The 26,623-nt window shown below is 33.0% G+C and overlaps 2 protein-coding genes across 4 annotated transcripts; both read right to left on the bottom strand.

Moving 5' to 3' along the window:
* Positions 1-16,386: 16,386 nt before the first annotated feature.
* On the bottom strand, positions 16,387-19,327 carry LOC115957566 (protein DMR6-LIKE OXYGENASE 2-like). 2 transcript variants are annotated; one of them, XM_031075845.1, is made up of 4 exons: positions 18,884-19,327; positions 18,512-18,759; positions 17,037-17,379; positions 16,387-16,928 (listed from the first exon to the last, which is right to left on the bottom strand). In XM_031075845.1, exons 1-4 carry the CDS (start codon positions 19,169-19,171, stop codon positions 16,683-16,685), a joined length of 1,125 nt encoding a protein of 374 aa, XP_030931705.1. In that variant the 5' UTR covers positions 19,172-19,327; the 3' UTR covers positions 16,387-16,682. The 2 variants fall into 2 exon arrangements, with proteins under 2 accessions (XP_030931705.1, XP_030931706.1); XM_031075846.1 differs by having other exon boundaries at positions 16,749-16,905.
* A 4,893-nt stretch (positions 19,328-24,220) lies between these two features.
* On the bottom strand, positions 24,221-26,153 carry LOC115958242 (protein DMR6-LIKE OXYGENASE 2-like). Of its 2 annotated transcripts, XM_031076644.1 has the most exons (5): positions 26,076-26,153; positions 25,695-25,960; positions 25,340-25,587; positions 24,844-25,186; positions 24,221-24,566 (listed from the first exon to the last, which is right to left on the bottom strand). In XM_031076644.1, exons 2-5 carry the CDS (start codon positions 25,956-25,958, stop codon positions 24,321-24,323), a joined length of 1,101 nt encoding a protein of 366 aa, XP_030932504.1. In that variant the 5' UTR covers positions 25,959-25,960; positions 26,076-26,153; the 3' UTR covers positions 24,221-24,320. The 2 variants fall into 2 exon arrangements, with proteins under 2 accessions (XP_030932504.1, XP_030932503.1); XM_031076643.1 differs by having other exon boundaries at positions 25,695-26,145.
* Between the last annotated feature and the right edge of the window lie 470 nt (positions 26,154-26,623).

Here is a 26,623-nt window from a genome sequence, read left to right as displayed (position 1 = left end):
ATAGGTTACAACATAATATTGTTAATAACAATACACATAAACATAAACATAAACATAAACTAAAAATAATAATGAACATCAACGTAATATTAAAACTAATAATGATAGAAAATCATGATGATGATACTTCTTGATTGTGATTTTGTTTTCCAAGCAATACCCTTAACCTTAAGCCTTCATTAGTAATTTTTTTTTTTTTTACCAATAATTATAAGTTGGCAAGGGTTCATCCAAATGTGGATACTTAAATTATTTTATTGTCATGCATTTTTGGCTTTAATAATTTGGACTTGAAATTGTAAACCCAACAAATGTGCTTGGCTGCTTGACAAATCCACTAAAATGTATCAAGACCAAAATTGGATAAAATAAAATATACACTATTGTAGTTATGTGATATTGTTTAGATTTTTTTTCCTAATACCATCAAAAACGAAAATGGATAACTAGATGAGATATAATATACGCTATTATAGTTATGTGATTTATATATATATATATATATTGTCAAATCCTTCAATTTGAATTAGCAAAAGTAATCTCTCTTGGCATAATATGGATTCCAAACATTCATGATCTAGTCAAAACCTATTTGACTAGGTTGTGGAAGCAATGAGATTTAAAATAAGTTGCTACCAGTAGTCATAAAGTTAGTAGCAAATCCATTATAATTCTAGTAGAAGCACCAAATTTACTCCAACTCTGTTTTAGCTGGACAATATTTTAATTTGTGCTTGGTTGAACCTAAGCTAACCATATATTGTATGAAGAAGCTAGGAACATATTGCTTGTGCCTACACCAACACGATTAAATTGGCTACATCGAAGCTAGTATAATATCCCATTATGATGGATTCATATGAAGGTGTGGTCAGGTCAAATAAATGGTAGGGTCATAGAGAAAGAGCAATGAGGAGGGAAAAGAAAAAAAAAAGTGAAATGAATATAATAACATTCAATTAGAAACTAATTTTTTTTACCCCAAATAATCATGAAATCAAGATCACAAGATTTGAACTTGTCAGATCTACAACTAGTAAGAGTATGGTAATAATGAGAAGAAATTAAAATCAACAACCAAAAACAAATTCCCTCCACACCATGCATCCAATTTCAACTTTTAAGTACTTGTAGTTTGATAACAATTCAACATTGAAATTTAAGAAAACTAAGAATTAAAAAAAAAAAAAAAAAAAAAAAAAAAAAAAAAAAAAAAAAAAAAAAAAAAGGACTTGGTTTGGATGTAAACACATAAAAAAAAAGGGACTTGGTTAGGTCTAGTGCACTGGACCTAGTCAGATGGTAACATGTGTCCAAAAGTGGACACGTGTCACCATCTTAACGGGTCCAGTGTCACTGGACACTGGACACTAGACCCAAGCCTGACCCAAAAGAAGAAGAAGAAGAGAATTAAATTGAACTATTTTCTTCTACTTACACTTGGATAGACTCTAGCAGACTATCACTAATGAATGCATTTTAAGGGCCATAATGCTATCAATAACAATACACATAAACATGAACAAAATAACTGTAAACATTAACATAAGATTAAAACTAATATTGATAATGATACTTCTTGAATGTGATTGTGTCTTTCAACCAATACCCATAAGCCGCAATCCAAGTGGTGTTTCCAATAAAAATGAAATATGAAAATTCGATATGACATAAATATATGTAGCAAAATGCATCAATAATGAAATTAGAATGATATAATATGCATGATTGTAGTAATGGGATATGTAAGGACGCGTTTTGATCCACAACCCAAGAGATTTGGACAGTGGCCCAATAAGCCCAAAACAATAAATTTGTTAGAGAGTGGGCTTGTTAATGAATGTTCAACGAGTTAAAGTATAGATCACAGTAGGCTAGTTGGTGTAAGAATGAATAAGACAAACAGTTTGAAAAGAAAATACTCCTTGATCAAGTCCGAGGATGGTATGTTCTTATATATTTCCCTTAAACTTATACAAATATTCAAGTTCTTGGTTACACAGTCATTTCTTTTCTGGTTTTCTGATGATCCCCCCTGTAATGGAATCCTCCTCCTTTTATATCCATTTTCTTCTTTCATTTTAGCCGTCCACGTGTAGATCAGATGGCTAATCTTCTTGACACTTGTCCCATCAGCACATTCCTGAAGTTTTTGTGGGTAGTTGTGAGGTTAGAAGTCACTGTTCAGGTATCACCTCCACATTAATGTGGCTAGTTGGTTAGGTGCAGAGCATTCAATGCGGTGGTAGCAGCTTTCTTCCCAGATATTTCTCAATTCTCTGACTTACTTCTCTCTGAAACTTATCCTCCCAAGCACGGTTGTCCATTGCCCAATACTTGATGGGTGGTCGGACTTCAGGCTTCCACTCTGTTGGCCGAGGAAGGGTGGCTCCTCGAACAACGTCACTTGTTTATTATGACCAGACCTTTTCCTCAGCCCAATAACTTACTTACCTTCACTAAAACTTGTCTGTCCTCAGGCTCTTTGACATCCTCGGGTGCCGCCCACAGTCCAATATCCTTATCTGGGCCTTTCATCCCTATAGGATATTTTAGAGATTTTTTTCCCAATTCCATTAAAAATGAAATTGGTGATTAATACTCATTTTCTCGTTTAAATGAATCAAACCTTCTGCTTAGGATGTAGAAGCAATGAGATTTGAAATAACACTTGAAAAAAAAATTACGAATTCATTATAAAATTTGTACAATGCCAATTTTATGAATGGCCTCCTAAAATTTTTCAAGTAAATGATAGTTGGAAGAATCCCCTCCAACTACATTGGTGTTGACAGGTCCGGATTGCCTGGGCGAGCCGACAATCTACCCTTTAGTTGGGGTTGATGCTTACTAGTATTTATATTTATATGTCTATTTGGCAACAATATTTTTCCTAAGATGACATTTTGACAAACTTTCAACAAAAAGTTACATCCAAATGCAATGGTGGTAGAATTTAGGCCATGAAGCATTACTTTCAAGCTTCTATTCCTTTATCTTTGAATAAATTTTATGAATATTTTGAAGCAATTTTCTTTCCCCAAATAATGAAAGTGTACTTAGCCAATATATGAATTTAGGATACAAAATCAATAAAAGAACAAAATGAAAAAGGGGATCATGGAAATCAAAGAACTGGGAATCCATGACAAATATGGAAACTAGTTTGTTCCATAGGTATTGGCCTTGAGATTCATCACCAGTTACTCACATTGGTCCTTAACCTTGGCATGTTTTAGACTCAAATGTAGGTAGCACTCACTTAAGTCTCTCAACTCAGCCTCTAGTAATGATATCCTTTGCTTACATTCCTGTTTATTTGCTACTGGATCTTGGCCTGTCAACTTCTCTGGAGTATCCAAATATCGATTTTGTCCCTCAGATGATAAATTGAACACAAAGAAGCAGTAACAGAAATGGTTAGCAACTTAGAATCACTACATAATATGGGAATAGTTTTAGTTTCTTTATTAACATCAGTTTTGTATTTGCCACCAAGTATGTGACTTTTGTGCCAAGGTATGTGTCTTATATCTTATAGAGATGTAGTATGTTCTTGGAGTTGCAAATGAGGCTAGCTATTTGAGAACAACATTTGGATGGTTTTTCTAGGTAGGACATTAATTAGAATGGTCTGGGAATTATGTACAACCATGTCTCAGTAAGATTTTTGATATTCTGGCTTGAAACAATTAAATAATACTAGCAGACATAGTGAAGTCATTTGATTCTGTAATTTCATTGGCTCTTTGCTTAAAAATATTTTGGTGGAAGCCTTAGAATGAGGAAGGAAGGTTCTTAGCTTTAAAGGTGTGGAGTGCTCTTTGCCAACCAAAAAAGAATGGAGGTCTTGACTTATGGAGGATTATTGTGAAAATTAAAGAGGACAATGAAAATTGTAGAAGATGAGGAAGCAAAAGCAATTAGATAAGAAAGAAAAGAACAAACGTGGTTCAGCCTAATGGCCTACTGTTAGGACATACGTGATTCCATTGTTAGGAACATATGTTACTATTTTATGTAATTGACTAATCCTTTGACAAAACGTACTTTACTTGTATTTGGGTAGATCTAGGATGTGTTTAATACTTCAAGAAATGAGGTTTCAAGTTCAAGTGTTAAAGCCATGCAAGTCTGTCTAAGATTCAAATGTGAAAAGTGCTATTCATTAAAGCTCGACAGCTAGCATCTATCGAGCCTTGAAGAGCTATTCCAGCCCGTAGCTTGGCAGTAGCTCGACAGTAGCTCGACAGATAGGGTATTTGTTGAAGTTTATGAAATTTAGATTTTCTGTTCTGTTTTTCATCCAGTCCGTGATTATATGTTTGAGTTTTCTTTTTTCACAACCCTAGACATATAAAATGACTATTTTAAGGGCCGTCAAAGGTGACACAAGTTGCACAAGTGTTGAGAAAAGTTTGTTTAAGTAAATTGTGACCGGAGATAGAATTTGCCCTAGTTTATCTTTCTTGTGAAGAAGCTGCTGTGTTTGGGCACCGTAGAGTTTTGTAATCAAGGAGTTTCTCGATATTCATTGTGTGATGAATTGAAGAACTTTGTAGCCAACAACCTTCTCTAGTTGGTTATTGAAGTCGCGTACTGTGATTCGTGTAATTGGTTAGTCATGTACTGAGAGTTGTGCATTAAAAGGAGAGATTGTTACTACAGAATAAGTCCAATTGGGTATTGGGGTAAGGGTTCAACTGTAGGTTGGTATAAGGTACTGAAATTCCTTTACTTGTAACCACTTGTTTTGATAATAGTAGATTCTCGGGAATGGTGACCTTAAAATCACCTGGTGGGGTTTTTTGCCGTGTAAGTTTTCCCCATTCATAAACAAATCACCATGTCAATTTAATTTCCGCTGCATACTTAGTTTAATTGGTGATTTGTTTGTGCTGCCACGTACATTGCATGTTAATTTGATTAATTAATAAACTTAGCTAATTAATTAATTAATTAATTCATCACAAGGGGTCAATACATTCTTGGCCTATCACCTACCACCACACCAACAAAGGCCAAAAGACTACATCTTAAATTACTTAATTTTATAACACAATGCAATAGAACCCATAGTTATAGTGGGAGTTACAAAATTTGAAAATAGGTCAATTATCAATTAATTAGATGGATATTTCGATTTTGAATTTCTATGAATCTATAAGAGTTGGTAGTTTTTGGGTATAAAAATGAGAATCAATTCATGAACTTGTAGAGCACATCAGATCAGAGTAGCCTAAAGATCAATTGTAACACAGTTGTGACATCGTCACACGCTGTCTTAGCTAGATTAATTAAAGATAGCATGGGAACCATGCTGTATGCTACATCTAAAAATTATCAAGCCACTAAGCTAGAGATAGTGGAAACAGAAGCAACTGGGCTATGATCACTAATGAGCAACAAGGAAGCCACAATGTTACCATAGGAGGAGACACTAAATTGTGTTTTGATTCTATTCAAGGAAAAGGATTGAAGTCAAGCTGGAAAGTGACTCAATTATCTCAAAATGTTATTAATTAGCTCAAGAGTGTCATAGGTTCAGTTTTGATTGGGTGCATAGGGAGGTCAATAAAGCGCCACACGTATTAGGCCAATGGGTTATGGGCACTTAGAAATTCTTTTGTGGGATGTAAAAATATTAATGCAGCTCTTCCAAGTCTCAGTAAAGTTATGCTGGAGGATGCTTGACCGATGTAAATAGTTGAAAACTCAAAACTTTGAAAGAACTACATCTATATGTGAGAAATGGAATCAGAGAACTCAAAACATTCAATTGCTACTTGTCTGTCTTACTTTGGAAACAATTGGTACATTTATAAACAGAAATATACTATTGTACCTACCTCTTAAGTTGAGTTTTATACATGTTACTTTCTCTCATAACCTCAGAGGGTTCACTTTCAAGAAACCAGATATTTGTTGCAAGATCAATTCCTTCGTAGTTTCAATGAAATATTCTTCATCACTGCCACAAATAGAAACACTTGTCATATATATGCTTATACCTCGTGCACACACAGAGAGAGAGAGAGAGAGAGAGAGAGAGAGAGAGTATGGCTGTTGGTGCTGGATAACTATTTAATCAATACAATAAAAGTTGACTTTGGTTCGTTTTCTTTTCATGAATAGTGAATACATACCTCTGCTATTTAGTATATACACTACAAAACACGCGGGTCTTAGGCCGCGTTTTCAAAAATGCGGCTACAAATGGGCTATAGTCTTGTTTTTAAAAAACGCGGCTTAAAGTATTGAAAACTAGCTGCGTTTTAAACATGTGGCTATAGAATATGTCTAGAACTGCATTTTTAGTGTTTATAGCCGCATTTTTGGGGGTGGAGCTATTGCCGCATTTTAAACACGTGGCTATAGGACCTTCCTATTTCAATTTTAGTCGCATTTAGGAAACGTGGCTCTAGCTTGCCTATAGCTGCGTTTTATGGATGTGGTTATAAATTTAGTCTATAGCCTTGTGTTTAAAACATGGCTTCAGATTTGCCTAGTTGTAGGTTAAAAACGTGGCTTTAGGCTTTGTATAAATAGTATAGTAAAAAATGTCCAACCATCTCCCATCACACATCATCAGCCTTCATCTCTCAAGCCCTCACCTTCCATCTGATCTCAACCTTCACCCTCCAAGCCTCCATCTCTCAAGCCCTCACCCTTCATCTCTCCGATCTCAACCTTCACCCTCCATCTCTCCGATCTCAAGTCCTCACCCTCCATCTCTCCGATCTCAAGCCCATACACCCCACATGTAAATTTTTAAACCCAGTTTTTTAGATCACTTCCTAACTTCCTCCATTTTTTCATTTCTCTTAGGCTTTCTCAAACATTTTGTTCGAGGACCTCGATCGGCGATTCAAGCTGCTCATCTTCTTCGATTGAAATCAGGTATGGAAGTGTGGGCATTGCTTCTGATTGTTGAACTTCACATCTTTTATTCTAAGGTTCTGATTGGTTTTGACGTTGGTACGACTTTGATTCTAGGGAATTGCTTTTGATTGTTGATAGTTTGTTGAAGTGGGGGACTTTTGGAGTTGAAGGTTGGTCAAATGTGCATGGCTATACGGGTCTCATTGATAGTTTCATTATTTTGGTGGTGGGGTTTTGTACCTATAAAAATTTTTTTGTTGTGTTTAGAGCCTTAATATTAAAGGGACTTAAGAGAAAAGAGAGAGTAGCTAGTAGCGTTGGATCAATAATGGGTTTTGGTTAAAAGGTTTGCTTCAAATTAGAGTGTGGATTTTCATCCATTGTTTGCTATGTTTGTGAAAGAGATGGTTGAGGAATACTTGCTGGAAGAGAACCCATCAGCAAAATCTTCTCTTTTAGTGTTATTTCCTGGGTTGAAGAGATTAATGGGCTTTACACAAAACAAGTAAAGAAGAAAAAAGTATTGAAGATTGTATGTATTTGTGGGTATGAAATGATTGTGGTTTTCATTGGGATTTTCCATTCATAAGTTGAACTTCTTTGATTTTTTTTGAACGCGGCTAAAATATGTCTTCCACACGGAAACAAGTGACCTATAGCCACATTAAAAAAACGCGGCTATAGTTGTCACCTATAGCTGCGTTTTTAAAACGCGGCTATAGCTTTCACCTATAGTCACGTTTTTAAAAATGCGATCATTGGTCCTGGCCTATAGTCACGGGTTTTAGGCCACGGTTGTAAACGCAGCTATAGGCCAAATCGTCCTATAGCCACGTTTTTATGAGCTATAGGCACGTTTTAAAAATGCGGCTATAGGACTTTTTTTTTTGGTAGTGGTATCTTCTTTCTACTCTATTGTTATATGAGAAAATACTATTACACGTTAGCACGTAGTACAGACACTCAAAAAAAAAAAAAAAACCCAAGAAAAAGCGTGACTTCTTTTGAAGAAATAAATAGTTCTCTTGTTATATATATTCTTATAATTTTTCCCCTTGTATTTTCTATTAAACTTGTTAGACTTTGACACACTTTAACTCATGCTCAATGTATAAGGTCAGGCTGACTCATAACAATCATAACTAAATTAATAAATTTGATCGCAGCATCTTCTTAGCAAATAAAAAGGAATGCCAATATTGTTCTCTCTCTCTCTCTTTCTTTTTAGTATGGACATAACACCTATAGTCTATATTACAACAGTCTCACAAGTTTACAAATGACTTAGATTAGTTGTAGAAAAGAGGGCCTTCAATTTTTTTTTTTTTTTTTTTTTTTTTGGGGGGAAAGTACTGTTTGGCTCACATGTGATGTGGAATGCGCTCATTTTATTCACCAATCCACAGTGTTGGACTGCTTTCTTACAAAACTTTTTTTCTAGTTTTAAAATTTTCAATCAAAAAACTTTTTTTACAAAACCCCAGGGGTTTCAAGCTTGTTAAAATATTGCTCATAGTTTGGAAAAGTAAAATCATCAGTCCAAAGCTAAGTTACAAATATGTACTGCAGATGAGCTAGTAGTCTAGTATCATTAAAGACAAGAAAATTTGGGAAAAAGAAGTACCGAAAGTAGCTTCATTTTAAAAAATCTATAAGCATTCTTCGCTAAACAACTAGAAAAAAAATAAGAAGAAAAAAAATAAGCATTGATAAGAAGAAAACAAACATGTCATTTCTTGCTTGCGTAAAGTAACTCGTACACCTAAAATCTCAGGCCCCATTTGTTACTGTTGTTTAAATAATAGTTTTTAGTGTTTAAATAACATTACACGTATTTTTACATACTTTTTTATTCATACATATTTTCAAAAAATACAAACAACGTTAATAAAACAAAATTACTAAACAAGCTATGTCTACAACGAAAAGGTACTCTATTCATAAAAAAAAGAAAAAGAAAAAAAAGAAAAAGAAATGGTGTTTATAATAGATTAACAATTAATTTTAAGGTCATATATACGACCTCTCAGCTTCATAGGTAAAGAATGGTTCATATAAATCCAATAAAATATACTACTAAAAATGTATGTGTGACCACCGCACACCCTTGGTGCGATGGTTATTCCATAAATATAAGTGCTTGTGGGGTGTGGGGGGCAAGGGCCGGGGTTCAAGTCTCCAGGAGGGAGCTTCACACACATATACACTTAGATTAGGCTAAAGTAGAATTCTATCTTGTATAAAAAAAAAAAAAAAAGTGTGTGTGAGAACATTAAAAAGGGAACATAATTGCAGGCGGAAAATGTATGTGAACAACAATTACACATTTGTTTACCAAAAAAAAAAAAAAAACAATTACACATTTTACAAGGAGAGGAATACCAAAGGCAGGGCTAGTGTCTGGAGTACAGTTGTAATTAGTCGTATTGATTAGATATATATGATATTATATATTTTTGTGTACATATATTTATATAAAGACATACTTATATAAACAGGATATTGAATTGTGTAAGTTTGTAAGTAAGTTTTTAAAATATCATATTAGTATTTGTAATTTATTTAATAATTTAAGTTTTTAAAATATCAAATTAGTATTTGTAATTTATTTAATAATTTAATTCCTCTATTTCATGGTTAAATAATATATAATTTTAAATAATATAAGTTTGATCTAATTTTTATTACTTTATAAATGAAAACAATTCTAAGTAAATCAAATAATATAATTATAGTTATAGTGAATTTACTAATTATTAGCTTAGATTTGTGAAGGGATACTAAATTTTAGTCATGCTATTTAGTAAGGGGGAAAAAAAGCTAATCAGTATAACTTGATTAGTTTAAGAGAGTATATTGTGTATAGTATAACTTGCCTCACCCTTTCTTAAAAGTTACTATTACTTTTGAGTAGAGTTGTGGCGTGCCTTTGTGTTAAAACCATTTTCCCTCTCTCTTGTGTGTGTGTGTGTTTGTTTGTTTGTTTGTTTTTTTAAAAGTAGCTCATGAACAAATTTGAGCTTATTTAACAATAAAATGAACCAAGCTTGAACATAATATAGTATGTTCATAAGCTTAGGCTCGGCTTGCATTTGAAATAAAATTAGATGAATGTACAATTCTGTATTTTTAATTCTCGACTCGATTCAACTCATTTATATCCTTAACTATTAATGCCTTGTCCATCACAACCATTACCATTGCCACTATACTACGTACTATCACTACCATCACTTATTGCCATTACCATCATCACTATTTTTGCCATCACCAAATGATAACACCAATGGGATATGGGATGGAATATGTTTAGGGAAAATGCAAAGGGAAATGATTTATTTGAGGTAGTTACTTTCCAAGAAGAAGAATGAGGATTCGGAAGAGAGCTTAGAAGAGAGTTTCAGAAAAATGAATAATTTTCAAAATGCCTAGATGCATGGATCCCTAATTTTATACTAAGAGATAGCTGGAATATTATTTCATTGCAACATTTTTTATTTCTAGTAATAAAAATTATTATTTATAACCTAATTTTCATTTAGTGTACCAAATGCGTCCTAAGTCCTATTATAATGTAGGGTGTGGATGAAGGGCAATCCACCCTCTCTAACTAGCCTTGATGTTAGAGATGTACATGCCTTACCCTAACAAAAGTTTTATTTATCTTTAAATTAAAAAAAAAAAAAAAAAAACAGCACTTGTATCCATTTCTTACTAAAAACCCGTTACTTTTATATTTCCCATAAATACATTATTTGATATTTTATATCCAAGTAAGTTGTAATACAATTTTGATCCTATTTTGGAAGTTGAAGAGTATCATTATCTCTTTTGAAGAGATAGAGACAGAGAAAAATAGTGATGCAAGTGAAAACATGCATTTGTTATGTTTATGTTTTCATTATATTTTTGTTAATAATTTGTTGACCAAGATTCTAACAAGACTTAATGAATTTTTCTATCTGAGAGTTTTTAAGTGTTCTTTTAAAAGACTTGATCAGTTGAATTTCAGGCGAGATTAAGCAGAATTGTGTTTCTTAAGAATTTATTGCCAAGAGTTGTATCACTTGATATTTAAAATGTTTGTGACCGTTAGGACAATATTTCTTATTCTTTTCTAACAATTAAAACACTTTATTTGTCTCTTTTTACACACAATATATATGTGTGTGTGTTTAAACTCTCATTATTAATATAATTTTTTATTTTCCTTAAACCCACAATAAATCTTGTGGGTCTCTCCAAAATTGTTACTTGTAATAGAACTTAACATGCTTAGTTGGTTATTGAGAACAAATTTGCAGTATCTTTTAGAAACTCTTGTGTTGTGTGGGAGCGCTCCCACACAACACAAGCATTTCTAAATGCATCAATAAATTTGTGAAACAACTGCCTTGATGAGTAAGATCCATTAAAGTTTCATCATCATTTGTCGTTTAAGCTTTCACTATGTCCTTCACACGTACATAGATATTTTGTTGGGCTGGGCTGCGACTTGGGTTCATTACAGTTATCTTCAGGGGAGGAAAAAAATTAGTCTGCAGTAGGTAGACCTTATAGCCAAATATGGTCCAAAACAGGGAAAGTCTAAGACCACAAATTTTTTTATAATTTTTTGTCACAATTATGACGTGGCAAAGTGTGAGTAGTGAAAAAAAATGGTGGGTTCATGTGAAAGTAACGAACAATGAATCACAATTTGTCACGTAAGATAATTGCGGTAAAAGTTGCAACTTTTTATATGATACTAGAATTACTTCCCAAAACACTTATATAGAGTATAGATTTTCAATTTTATTTTAATTTTTGGAGAAACAAGACAGTATAGAATACTTTGAATCAGAAATTTGTTGGAACAATTATTTAATACAAAATTTCTGCTTACTTGGCTACGTTCTTCGAGTTAGCAAGTAAACTTCAAAATTCAGGTGTAGTTAAAATCAAAGATAACATTATTAGGGGGAAAAAAAAAAAAAAAAAAATCAAAGATAACATTTATGAAAGAATATCTTATTTTTGGTTAACATCCAAGATAACAATAGCGAAAGGATTCTTATAATTGGTTACGACTTAGAAGCTCCCTTAGTCCAAAGAGCCAAATAGCTAAACAATTAATTTTGTAAAAATCTCTGAAAAAGAGTAATCAAAGAAATGCTAAATGGGTTGGATTTGATTGAAGGGGCTCAAATTTGAGTTTAACAGAAGTCATTGTAAAAGAGATCACAATCCAAATTTTATTCTAAAGACTAAAGTGGAATATTGAAGCTGTCAGCAACTGGATTTATGTCATGAACCAATAGAGCAAAAATAGAGAGATAGAAGGAATAGGGTCAAAGAGAGAACCACATGCTTTCTCCCAATAATGGCCATTACAATCTTCTTGGGGGCAATGGAAAAGAAAAAAAAAAATACATGAATATGAATGCGACCTGCTTGGCTGTCAAGATTTTAGGCCTTTCGAGTTTCGACCATGTCAAATTCGTCCAGGTCTCAAAACTAGGCTATTAGCTAGCCCTAATCCTAACTGAGCAATCATATGGTCCATATAGCATCTAATAATGTTAATTACCCTTTACAACAAGTCGTTTCTTGAGCCTAAATATTTTGTATGTAAATTTGGAAAAATTCCATGATTAATAGTCCACAATGGCTGGAAAACGATAGGAGAGTTTTGACATATGATATTGAATCAAATAAAATGGGAAACCAAAATATTCTGTTTGAATTGTTTTTTTGAAAGTTCTAGCTAGGTCTGCTTGATATGTTGAATGTCAAATGAAACCAGAAAATGAGCATGGAAGGTTCTTAAGAAGAAAACGAAATCAACTTTTCGAGATGTCAATAAATATCCGATCTTTAAAGTCTAATGCCCTTAAATGACTGCAACTCATCAAATAGGGATTGTAATTCCAGATAAAGACTGTGTAGTCGAGAGGTAGGTACTAACTAAATGACTAAACATCACACGCAAAAGATTAATCAGCCCACAGAGAAGAATTTAGGGACATGAGAATATGACCGCACTCGGTTTTCTTTGTATGGGAACCAATTCTTTTGAGTCCTATCACATGGCACTTTCATATTAATCAGTTTTCCAAATCTGACTTCTGAATGATATTAAGCTGGAATAGGAGTTGTTATCGGGAACAGTCAAGGTTTGGTAATTGCTTCCACTTCTCAAAAACTGTCACAATCTTTTTCGGCAGTGGATATTGAAGCTCTAACAGCCACCCGAGCTCTTGAGATTGCCAATATGTAATATACTGGTCCAGCCGGTTTTTTGGCAAGCAGTTCAATGGAGTTGTCTTTTTGGAAAATTTTTGGATAAAATGCATGTGCAAGGACTCGAACTTTTAGTCTCACACGCTAACCATTAAGACAAGTCAATTTCTTGAGTTTTTATATTACAAAATATTATATTTATTATATATATATATTTGAATTAATAATTTTTATATTGTCATGATTTAACTTCGGTTGAATCTTGATTTGATCTTAAAATTTTTGAATCTCTCATATTTTCAGTTTTTTATTTTGGATAGAATTTCTCTCTCATTTTTTCAGTTCTTTCTTTGAATAGTTTAGATTACAAAACAATGATAAACATATTTGGCTTGCATTATTTTTATTTACTTTTTTATATATAATTTTTCATAATTATTTCCTTCAAAAACTTTTCCTAATAAAATTGTTATAACTGGGGCTTTACCGTTTTAGAATTCTCATTGTTACTTGAATTTAAAATTTCTAAAATTATTATACCATTTAATTACACGATTAAAAAATGATAGAAATATACAAAGTAGGAGATTTCATTATGCAAGATCATGTCATACATGTTATCATAAGTAATAGAATATATAAATGGCAAAACATTACAGTTATGTGATGGTACTATTCCAACAGTATTATGATGTTATCAATGCTGAAATAAAACACCCGCTAAAGCTAGTTTCAAATGGTTTGTGTTTATGTTAATTTATAGAGCAATGTTACATATAAAATAAAATAAAATAAATTCTTAATTTTTTTTCAATAGTTGATTTGATAAGCTTTATTCGTTCTAGTTTAGATCCATCACTAAAATCATTTTTTACCTACCATTAACAAGATGCCACATTATTTGTTATGATTTTTTTTTTTTTTGTGTGTTTATAGACTTTTTTTTATTTTATTTTATAAGTTTATATATATATATATATATATAAATATTGTGAACCTTGGAAATATTATTGTAAATTGAAAAAAAAAAAATGAAGCTACATAAAAAATACCGTATAAGAGATTCTAAGAAAATGAATGAAAATTGAAAGCTGCATGAATGTTTTATTTTTATATGTATATATAGTTATTAGATGTTAATTACAACATTTTATTCATTTTTAAAGTGTTTTTATATTTTACAATATACAATATATAAACAATAAAAAGTGAATTTTGAAATACACGTTTTAACTGTTAGGGCTTTGATGACTTTGTGTTTTTGAAGCTTTGGCTTAGTAGTCTCTAAGGTTTTATAAGATTCATGAGGTCATGAGTTTTAAACTTCTAACCAACATTTTAAGATCACTTACAAGAGATTCATCCCTATAATTATTATCTGATATGTATGGAATGGAATGACTACACATATATGAAGGAATAATCATACTCTTGAAAAGCTCTAAAAAATCTTGAATCTTGATGGAGAAAAAAAACAAAAAAAAAAAACAAAAGAAGATTTAGCTAGCAATAAAGAACTTTGCAGTCTCTTTTTTAAATGGTGAACAGTTCAGCAACAGCCACAAAATCTAGAAAGATTTCTTTACAAGTTTTGACTTTAGGAATTAGCCAATTCGGCCTTTTTAATTAATTAATTAATTTTTAATTTTTAATTTTAGTAAATGGTTCACAAACACATTAATTTAAACAGCTCTCACAAACTGACACATGGACTTAGTAGTTAATTAACACCTGTGCTACGTAATATGAACCGTTAATTAGCACAAGTGTGACCTGAACTTTCAATTTTAATCTTTAATATGTTTATGAAGCCCAATTATAATTGTTCATTACAAATCAGCATATGCTAGTTAGAATCTTACCAATGGATGGATAAAACTATTTTTTCATATTTTCCCACTCTGAAAGCTACACCAAACTGTCTTTCTAATTGTAAAATATGGGGAAATAGTTATTCTACTTCTATTCCTTTCCGATTGAAAAGACTTTCGACATATTTATGAGTAATTTAATTTATATACACAAAAAAATTGACAATTATTTTTACATTTGTTAAGTTGATAAGCTTTCATTAGTTCTCATATGAATCCGTTATTAATATCATATTTTTACTTAATGCATATTATTTAATCTTCCTGATTGAATCTAGTCCTCTGACTTTTCCTCCTTTGTTGAGACAAATTTCATGTGTGTGCAGACCGATTGCTAATGTGGAGTCTACTCCCATATAAAAGGGTAAATACATGTATAGAATACATTTAATATCACCTTGTACTTGGGTGGTTACGTCTCTTTGATTTTTAGGTTAGCCTCAATCACAAACCCCAAGTACCTCAATTGTCAACTAGATTCCAATCACAAACCCAAGTACCTCAATTGTTGACTAGATTCCAAATACGGGGTGGAGAATGCAGTAAATGCAATTGCGACCAAGAAAGTGAGGCAATCAAGTCAAGTTTTAAGGTAGATAGGAACCATCGCACATCATTGGTATGATGGTTACTTCATAAGTATAAATGCTTATGGAGTGTGGGGGGCAAAGACTTGGGTTTAAGTTTTCAGGAGGGAGTTTCACACACATATACACTTAGATTAGGTTAGAGTAGAATTCTATCTTGTATAAAAAAAAAGGTAGATAGGAGCTATAAATGCAAAAAATGTCTAAAAGGGCAGATTAAGTATGTGTGTGGAGCTAATGAAGACTCTTGCACTATGCCATCTACTTTACTTGTTACCACAAGTTGATACATTGGCCGCAAATCGATCTCTTTGAGTACTCTAAGACTTCTTAAAGATTTCACGTCTCTTTTATGGTTTTGGAGGCATGTCCAATATTTTGAAGGTGATTTTTGTGGTTGGATCTCTCAACTTCTCAAGGAAAATTAATGGTAGAGGTTTGGAAGACTAAGAAAAGGCTATCTTTAAGTGTTTTTTATGTTTTTTCCTGGCCATCTTCCTTTTCGGGTTGCAAATAGGGTTTTATACAAGTTGGCTTTTGGATTGAGTTGGCTACGCAAATTGCTGTAGAAGCAAATCTTGGAATTTCCATAATAAGATCTCTATTGAACAAGTGTCTAACAAGACTCTAGTAAGAATTTCTATCTAATCTTGCAACCGAGCTTGATTCTCGCTCAACGAAGGTCTTCATTCTTGCACAGTAAACAATTGCTTAAACCTTCAACTTTCATGACAACTATTTTCATTAAAAGTTCAAAGCCAATAAATACAATAAAAATTGTTAGAAATAGCCAATACTCATAAATCCTAACAACACATCAAAAATAGTGTCGAGGCAAGAATGACATGTGATTTATAATGACTATTAATAACTATCAAGGTTGACATTTCGATAGAAAAAGTCCATATTTTAATGAACTTTTACACTTGTTTTTTTGTTACTTTTCAATATAGACAGTATCCAGTACTTCTTTAATGAACATCTAAGGACACTTATTAACAAAAGCCTTTATTATTATAACATAATTTTCAAAAGTCAATTATTTAGAAATTCCTCACATCCCAATAATCCTTGCTACACCAGTGCTGGAAAAATCAAACTGCTCAGACTTCATGACCCCTTAAGTCAATTTCCTGGACTCCAGGAAGCTCTTTCTCTTGGATTCACTGGAAGAACTATAGTCAAGAAAACTGGCAAAGTCTGTATCCATGTAACGCCTTGGATTGTCTTCGTTGATGAGTTTTGGCGACGGCTGAACCACGCTGTTGAAGGGCAGGCTATGTAATGAAGCAATGGAAATTCGAGACTTTGAAGGATTGACAAGAACCCTGTGAATTAAACTCCTGTATTTACCATTGCTAAATATCTGTTAATCATTGTAAAAGAAAGATGAAAAAAAAAATTAGATTATTCCTTGAAGTTCTTGCAAAAGAGATATATATCTCTCATGAAATTCAACAAACTTTTGGCAAACCTCAAGATGGTCACCAATGTTGACAACCAAAGAATCAGGAAGTGGTTCGACTGTGACCCATCTTCCTTCATACTGAATCTGAAGACCCTGAACTTCATCTTGGAGAAGAACTGTGAGTAAGCCATAGTCCGAATGGGGTGGCAATCCTAGTGTCAAATCAGGTTCAGGGCATGCTGGATAGCAATTCACCACAATGAGTTGGCTCCCATCTTTGAATTCTCGAAATTCATCATTTTCGTTCTCTTTTTTAGTAATATCCTTCAATCCTAGGCTCTCTAGGATGGCCTCCGTTAGCATTAGATACAAGAATTTAGTATTCTTCGAGTAGTCAAGAACCGCTTGCCTATTCAAATATTTAAAAGGTATATATATTAATAATAAACATAATTGACTCTTGCAAGCAAGTAAAATAACGAATGATTTTATAGTAGGTAAGCTAAAAACGAGTAACCATTTTTAATCTTTGGTTTGGGCGGGTTAATGAATTCTATCTAGCTAGCTTTGCCACATCTATACACCATTAATAAAATGTCTAATACTACAACCAAAAACTATTTTCTAATATTTTTATAAAATGTTGATGTGGTCAATCTTTTATTAGTAATTATTTAGACCTACTATTAATATTATTTTTTCATTTACCAATAATCACTTATCACATTAGCAGTTTGTAAATTTTTTTATAAAATAGTTTGTATTTTTAGTATTATTCTAATAAAATTAAGTCAGACAAAATTTGGATACAAACTTGGTTGTAGTCAATGACTACAACTTCCACTAAAAAATTTAACATAAATACATATTTTGAAAATTTCATTGTTAGATTACATGTTTTTTATATTCTTAACACACATGTCAAGATTTCTATCAATTAAATGTTATTTACTATTCGATCTATAAACTTATTCTTTTTGCATAATTATAGACTATAAAAGTTTGAATTTTAAATATTTAATTAATGACATAACTATTAATTTTTGATCTTATGAAAATTTTATATTTGTGAAAAAAATAAGAAGAAAATGTAATCTAATTGTGAATTTGTCAAAATTCACATTTAATAAGTATATATTGAATAAAGTTGTAACTATTGACTATAACTAAGTTTGTGACCAAACAACTTATAAAATTATAAAAAAATACTATAAAGTAATAATGTAATATGAAAATTTATTATTGTTGCTATTATTATTTTGTTGGTAAAATTTGTTACACACGTCCTATACAGGTGGAAAGACAACTGATCTGTGTGCAAGTTAGTGTTTTTCCACTTGTGTACACTTATTTATTTATTTATAAATTCAGAAAAATAAAGTACCACAATAATGGTAGTATGGGAGAATCTAATAATTGTTACCTAGTATTAAACTATTAATGGTAGGTTCTAGCTCAACTGATCAGCTAAAAGTTTAGGGGAAGAAGAAGAATTACTGGTGTTTGAGTTTGTGGGATGAGAGAAAGTGAACTGTCATCACCTTAGGTCCACAGGAGAAGAAGGCCACAGAGGAAGAACATCGGACAAGGGCTGGCAGCTTAGCTTTAAGAAGTCTCTCCAACAAAACACATCATCTTTATTCTGGTTGGAGCTTGTCCCATACCTCACCGGTGAACGCATATCTGTGGACATGTACTTTGATCTCTCCTCAAATGGAAGCTCAAAAAACCCTTTGCTTACATCAATTATGCTTTCAATTACATCCTTTGGAATGTCATGGTTAACCAACTGCATCAAATCCAAGAGAAAAAAAAATTAACAAAAAAGAAACTTAAGGGTTGAGAAAGTTTCAATGGCATATGATCTCAGGGCCTTGAAGATGAAGAAAACTTGAGGCTATATATATACGTACCTGGAAGAAACCAAATTTTTCGCAGGCATTTTTGAGGGAGTTGATAGCTTGTGATCTATTGGAGCCTTGCAACTTTGCAAAATCAATAATGGGTAGCTTTAGATTGGGGTTGCTAGCACTAGAATTTCCGTTCCCTGAATTGGGTCGGTCAGGGATCGGCCATATGTATTTGGTTGGAACTTTTGTTATCCCTCTCTCACATAAATGTTTCACTCCTTTTTGTAATTCGCTTTCCATTGACTCATTTTCCCCGTTGGTTTCAACTGCCAAACTCGTTCCAGCTGACATGGCCGATAGAAGGTACTGTCTTTAGAGAGACAATCTGTAATGATCAAAATTTATAGTAAACTGTGTGTTTGAGAGAGAGAGAGAGAGAGGAATGGAGTAAAGATCCAGGGAGTAACAGCAACAAAGATGTGAGTCAATTGCTCCTGTTCCATTTTAAGCAATAAATAATGCAACAAAAATAAGGTCTTGTTCTCTGGCATGCAATAAATAATGCAACAAAATAATTAATATAAAATATAGTGATACACTTTTTTTTTTTTTGAGAATAAATATAGTGATACACTTAATTCATAAGAACTCAATAAGAATGAGTTCAACTATATTATATTAACTACTTATTCTACTTATCATTAGTTAATATGAGATTGTACTCTCAAGTGTATACCTAACACAAATTTAGTCAAATTAATCACAAGCCATGATAAAATTTTTATATATAACATCTCTTTCATATAGAGTGGAATTAAAGTGAGTGTGCGAGTTACCTTAGAAAGATAAATGTTATATATTTACTTTATGTCAAATACCACTTCCCGATGAGGTCAAAATATTTGCATTTTGTATATTTAATATACAAACTAGCTATTATTATGGTGGCAGGTTGTAATTAATATACAATAACACTAGCTATATTAATCACTACCTACTACCTCAAATTGTAATTTACTAGAAATAATACGGAACACCCTCATAAAAAGAAGGCTAAAAGCCACTTTTAGTCCCTACATTTTCAGGCGATTCTCATTTTAGTCCTTACATTTTATTTTTACCGCTTTTAGTCCCTATCTTGAAAAACGCTTCTCATTTTGGTCCCTGCCGTTACATCAGAAACGGAGAAAGCTGATGTGGTAAACGGCAGGAATAAATAATAGTAAATTAATGTCTACGTGGCCTAAATTAATAATAAAAAATATTTTTTGGCATTAAAAAATGCCACGTCAACATCTAAATTAAAAAAAATTAATTTATTAATTTTAACTAAATTAAAAACTAAAATTTACATGAATTGAGATCTAAGTGTATCTTGAACAAGAACACAAACCCAGATCTAAGAACACAAACCCAAAAATTAAAATCCAAAAATTAAAAATCTCAAAATCACCATTTTCTCAAACCCAGTAATATCATCAAATCCTAAAGCCTCATAGTATCAAATCAATCCAGAAATACAACACAACCAATCCAAACAAAAAAATCTCAAACTCAGAACAACCCATCAACCACCACGTCTGAAGCAAGCCACGAACCCAGGGACAATCACAATGACCAAACCCACCAATAAATCACAAACCAAACCACAAATGAAGAACCAAACCACGAAGCAAGCCACGCACCAAACCCAGATCGGAACCACCAACCACCGCCACCCTGACCCGAATTGGAACCACAACCAAACAAAAATTTACCCATGAAACCCACGAATTTAGAACAAACACCGTGGCCCACTCCCAACAAACACAATCAACAAATCCCCCCCCCCCACCCCCCAAAAAAATCCAAGACTAGCGACAAAAGCCAAATGCGAAAGAGGGAGAGAAAGAGAACTCAACGCCACCGTGCCGCCGCCTTGGACCTGATCTGGTCGGGTTGATGGGTTCACGATGGGCTAATGGGTTTTTAGGTGGATGGGCTATACGATTTTTAGGTGGATGGGCTATGCGATTTTCAGGTGGATGTGCTCTCTCACGTTTGACCGACAAGAGTTGTAATGGAACGAGCTTTTCGTCGGAGAAGAGCTCGTCGGCGGGGAGCATGGCCACCGGATCTGGGTTTGCTTGAGGTGGGTTTCTTTTTAAATGAGATGGGTTGTTCTGAGTTTGAGATTTTTTTGTTTGAATTAGTTGTGTTGTATTTTTGGATTGATTTGATACTATGAGACTTTAGGGTTTGATGATATTGCTGGGTTTGAGAAAATGGTGATTTTGAGATTTTTAATTTTTGGGTTTGTGTTCTTAGATCTGGGTTTGTGTTCTTGTTCAAGACACACTTAGATCTCAATTCATGTAATTTTTAGTTTTTAATTTAGATGCTGATGTGGCATTTTTTAATGCCAAAAAACATTTTTTATTATTAATTTAGACCACGTGGACATTAATTTACTATTATTTATTCTTGCCGTTTGTCACGTCAGTTTTTTCTGTTTCTGATGTAACGGTAGAGACCAAAACGAGAAGTGTTTTTAAGGATAGGAACTAAAAAAAATTAAAAATAAAATATAAAAAATAAAAAAAGAATCGCCTGAAAATATAGAGACTAAAAGTGACTTTTTAATACGGAACTCTCTTTGCATTTTTTTTTTTTTTTTTTTTTTTTGAGAATAATTCCCTTTGCATCTAAATAGGACAAATTTTGCGTGGGTTGGGCAGCTTGTGGGCCATCTTAATTGGCTGTCATTCCCACCGACAATGCTATTTAAAACAGTAAACAGTAAAAAGTAGCCAACTAGTGCGATTGCAAGGGGGAGACGATTGGCTTAGGATTAGGTGTAGTGTCCAGTTACATTGGACAGACTTATTTGAATGATGCCACATGTAATAGAACGGTACTGTAGCATGTTAGAAATTTTTTTTTTTGAGATTTGGAAAACCTCGTAATGTAGCAAAGATTTTGATATTTTTTTTGTTCCAAATGCAAAAAATTTGGCATTTGACACACCCGATGCCAATGATCTTATGTACATATTGGACATTAAAGACTTAGCTTCCCTACTTCCAGTTTTTTGTTTTTTTATTACTTTTTATCTCACGTTTTACTAAATTAAAAATAAAATTATATTTTTCAAAATAAATTAATTTTTTTATATTTTTGTCTCACATTTAATAATAAGTTACCAAAAATTACAATATGCCAAACTCAATAAGACGTTATGATTGTGCTTAATTGAATTATAAAAAATAAAAATAAAAAACACTAGAGTAATAAAAGAAGACCTTTTTGTTGTTGATAGGAGTAAAAAGAAGACTAAAGTGTTCATTTGCCAACTGATTAAAATATAGCATTTTGCTTAACTTATTCACTGTTTGCGGGCCTCACACTTTTTTTTTTTTTTTTTTAATTTTATTTCAAATAATCTAACTTTTACATTTTTAAAAATAAACTAACTTTTTTATTTTTATCCCACATTATGCAAATAAACTATAGAAAATAAGCAATTCTCAAATAGATAAATCTTCGCATGGAAGCAGGGAAGGGGGTAGTTGGGAAATAAACCCAAAAAGGAAGAAGAAAAAAATAGTTGAATTTTTTCTTCCTTGCTAAAAAGAGTTGTTAATTCGTCTTTTGATTTTTTGTTCTTTGGTGAGTTTTGAATTTAGAATCTTCAGATCATGGGAAGAAGATGCCTTCTCCGTATTTCCCCCACCCTCCCCACCTTTTTCGGATTTAGTGTTTTCATATGAATTTGAATCCAATTATTTGGGTTTATGTTGATTCATTATTGAGCTTTAATATGAAAAAAGTGTTGGCAGTTTGATAAGTAGAAGAACAATACTGGCTGGAATATTATTATTGGCCAAAATAACTGAAAAATCCCAATATAATTGATACAAGTTGTATAGAATATATTATAGATTGGTGTATTTGTACCAGCTCAGTGAGCGATATGAAAAATACCAATATATCATTATAGTACATAATACATATTGACAACTTTAGAGCGAACATAAAATCTAGGCTAAAATGTTGTTTTCATTTGTCATCTTTATTAAAAATTTCATTTTTATCCTCAAACTTTAAAAGTTTTGTTTTTCATTCTTAAACTTTTGCAAACGTTTTACTTTATGTCCTCTCCTTAGTCATGGCCCCCTTCACATAAATTTGAGATTTGCTCATTGAGGGTGAAAGGGTTTGGATAAAGGCAATCCTAGCTTTAACGCTTTAAAAAGACTTTGCATGCCATCTCTGGTCAGGTTTCTAATAAGGTCTTGATCAATTCTGGTGATATTCAGCAAGTCTCCGTTAGACATAGTAATTATGCTATGATTAATCCAATCTCAACTAAATCTAGTTGCTTCGACTGATCTAACCAGTAGAATTACTAAGTCATAACAATCAAAGACCCGTGTACCCATGATTGGCAGTGGGTGCTTAATTCAACACCCAAAGTTGTCAAGTCAACGAGTGCCAAATGCACTCCAAACTCAATCTGACTCAACTTGTGGACACCCCTAGATAGCATGATAAATTGTAACATGCATGCAAATGAATCATATGACCTATAATTTGCTGAAAAATGAATGTTGATTATCCATCAATTTAGATTTCATCACCTCACATGGACTAGCCTATTGTTCTTTGATTCTAGATTTTTTCATGAATGATTTCTTTCTTTTCATTTTATTTTATGCTTTAAATGAGATTTTCGGATAAATTGCATGGTTCCTGACATGAAAGGCTGTTAATTCCTATATATAAGACCAACTTAGGCTGGGGATAGGTGCCCAACATATTTTCATCTTGTAACATAACTTTTTATCAAGGGTTCATAACATGAAAGGCCTTTGATTCCTATATATCAAGGGTTTAATGTCAAGTTAGGAACACAACTTTGGGAGCCTTCTCCTTCACATAATCACGTAGGACCTAAATTACCTGAAGGTTCTTAAGCCGTTGGCTGCTCCAACATAACAGATTCATGGTTACCGATCGAAGATGTTGGAAAAAGGTTGGTCTTCTATTTCATTGGCCGAGAAGGAGAGGTACCACTCGAGATCACGCCCTCACAAGTTTTGGCACTGATGAGGATCAGCTTCAAAGCTAAGCTACTGATCACCTTCGCTCAAACCACCCTCAAAAAAGACGAGATTTTAACTATATATGAATGGAGATATATAAGGGGATGTGATGACTACCCTAATATATATGTGAGGCCAAAGAATTGGTGGTGAGGAAGGTTTATTGTACTTTCATTATTTCTATTTTTTTCATTTGGATGACTTGATTAAGATTGTGACTAGTAGTTTCTCAAAAAAAAAAAAAGATTGTGAATAGTATCAGTAGACTAGATTCTCAATCATGAACATAAAAGTATATGCTTTTATTATACCGTAATATTCAAAAGTCAGTTATCTAGAAATTTCTCGCATCCTGATAATCTTTGCTACACACCGGTCGATGCTGGAAAAATCAAACTGCGTAGACACGTCCCCCCTCAAGTCAGTTTCCTGGACTCCAGGAAACTCTTTTTCTTGGGTTCACAGGAAGAATTATAGTCAAGAAAAGTGGCAAAGTCTGTATCCTTGTAATGCCTTGGATTGTCTTCATCGATGAGTTTCGGTGACGGCTGAACTACGTTGTTGAATGGCAGGCTATGCAATGAAGCAATGGAAATTCGTGACTTTGAAGGATTGACAAGAACCCTATGAAGTACACTCTTGTATATTCCATTGCTAAATATCTGTCAAACAATGTAAAAAAAAAAGAAAAAAGATGAAGATTGATTAGCTATTATCATTATCTAAAGAAAAATACTAGAGTTGAAAATTATTTTATAAATTTTTTTACAAACTACTTATATGGTGAATGATTATTAGTAAATAAAGGAGTTATTATTAATTTTTAAAGTTCCTGCAAAAGATATATAGAGCATGAAATTCCTTACTTACTGAATTTCATAATTTTTTTTAAAAAAAATTCCTACACGGATTTGAATAATTTGATTAATATTTACCAACCTCAAGATGGTCACCGATGTTGACAACCAATGAATCAGGAAGTGGTTCGACTGTCGCCCATCTTCCTTCATGTTGTATTTGAAGACCCTCAACTTCATCTTGGAGAAGAAGTGTGAGTAGGCCATAGTCCGAATGGGGTGGCATACCTAGTGTCAAATCAGGTTCAGGGCACGCTGGATAGCAATTTATCACAATGAGATGGCTTCCATCTTTGAATTCTTCTAATTCATCATTTTCTTTCTCATTGTTATTAGTATCCACCAATCCTAGGCTCTCTAGGATGGCCTCCGTTAGCATTTGATACAAGAATTTAGTATTGTTCGAATAGTTAATCACAGCTTGCCTATTCAAATATTGAAAAGGTATATATGTTAATAATAATAAACACAATTGACTTTTGCAATTAGCAAATAAAATAAGTACCTAAGCTAGTAACCAACTGGTGCATGTGTTTGTGGATGAGGAAAGCAAATAAGAGTACAATTATGATGATCACCTTAGGTCCATAGGAGAAGAGGGCCAAAGAGGAAGAACATCGGACAAGTGATGGCAGCTTAGCTTTAAGAAGTCTCTCCAACAAAAGACAGCATCTTTATTCTGGTTGAAGCTTGTCCCATACCTGACTGCTGAATTCATATCAGTTAACATGTACTTTGATCTCTCCTCAAATGGGAGCTCAAAGAACCTTTTACTTACATCAACCATGTTTTCAATCACATCCCTTGGAATGTCATGGTTTACCAACTGCATCAAATCGAATAAGAAGTTAAAGAAAAGCATATTTCATTGTGGCATGCATGCATGTCTTTAAGGCCTTGAAGATATATTTGAGGAAAACTTAAAGACTATACCTGGAAGAAACCAAATTCTTCGCAAGCTTTTCTGAGGGAGTTGACAGTATGGGATCTATTTGAGCCTTGCAACTTTGCAAAATCAATAACGGGTAACTTTAGATTGGAGTTACTAGCACTAGAAATTCCTTTCCCTGAATTGGGTTGGTCAAGGACTGGCAATATGTACTTGCTTGGAACACTTTTTATTCCTCTCTCACATAAATGTTTCACTCCTTTTTGGAATTCTCTTTCTAATGACTCATTTTCACCTGCCAAACTCATTCCTGGTGATATTAAAGCTACTATATATCTTTAAAGAGAAAATTTGTAATGATCAAAATTTTAAGAATATCTAGGTGCTTGTAGAGTTTAAATAATTTCAAGAAATAAATGACTTACTAGAATGTACTAATTTGGAAACCACAAAATATAAAGCTTGGGATCACAAAGTAACTACTATGAGAGAGAGAGAGAGAGAGAGAGAGAGAGAGGAATGGAGCAAGAAGAAATTGAGAGGTGATGCACTTATATAGGAGAGAAAACAAAGGAGTAGCCGTGGAAAAGATTTGGTGAACTGGTTTTGGGATTGAGATGAAGTCAACGGACTTGTTACGTTGCATTAAAGAATACAGTTTGACCAAGTTTAGTCAAATCACGAGGCTGCGATGAGGACGAAGTATTTCCATGGGCCACCGTACCTCCAGAACGTTTTAACTTTCAACCATTTGCAGCTCTCTTTGGAAGAGAAAATCAAAGACTATAACTTTGTCAATATTTTGATATGGTAGAGTGTAAATAGTGGAAAAACAATAATGGGTCTAATAATGCACAAAAATCGTCAGTGAGTTAATTGTTCACATATGTGCCAACAAGTGTACTTGAAGAACAAAAGAGAAGAACCAACAAAGGGCACCGCTGGGGTACTGACCAAAGACTCTCCGAAGGTT

This window comes from Quercus lobata, chromosome 8 (genome assembly GCF_001633185.2).
Source record: "Quercus lobata isolate SW786 chromosome 8, ValleyOak3.0 Primary Assembly, whole genome shotgun sequence".
NCBI lineage: Eukaryota > Viridiplantae > Streptophyta > Magnoliopsida > Fagales > Fagaceae > Quercus > Quercus lobata.
This window is presented reverse-complemented; position numbering and strand designations above follow the sequence as displayed.

Excerpts from the sequence above, each read along its gene's own strand:
- LOC115957566 (XM_031075845.1), bottom strand. The coding sequence starts at position 19,171 with ATGTCAGCTGGAACGAGTTTGGCAGTTGAAACCAACGGGGAAAATGAG. Across the intron at positions 17,380-18,511 it reads TCTTCTCCTGTGGACCTAAG|GCAAGCGGTTCTTGACTACT; the intron begins GTGATGACAGTT and ends ATATTTGAATAG. Across the intron at positions 16,929-17,036 it reads ACATTGGTGACCATCTTGAG|ATATTTAGCAATGGTAAATA; the intron begins GTTTGCCAAAAG and ends AATGATTAACAG.
- LOC115958242 (XM_031076644.1), bottom strand. The coding sequence starts at position 25,958 with ATGAGTTTGGCAGGTGAAAATGAGTCATTAGAAAGAGAATTCCAAAAA. Across the intron at positions 25,588-25,694 it reads AAGAATTTGGTTTCTTCCAG|TTGGTAAACCATGACATTCC; the intron begins GTATAGTCTTTA and ends GATTTGATGCAG. Across the intron at positions 24,567-24,843 it reads ACATCGGTGACCATCTTGAG|ATATTTAGCAATGGAATATA; the intron begins GTTGGTAAATAT and ends ATTGTTTGACAG.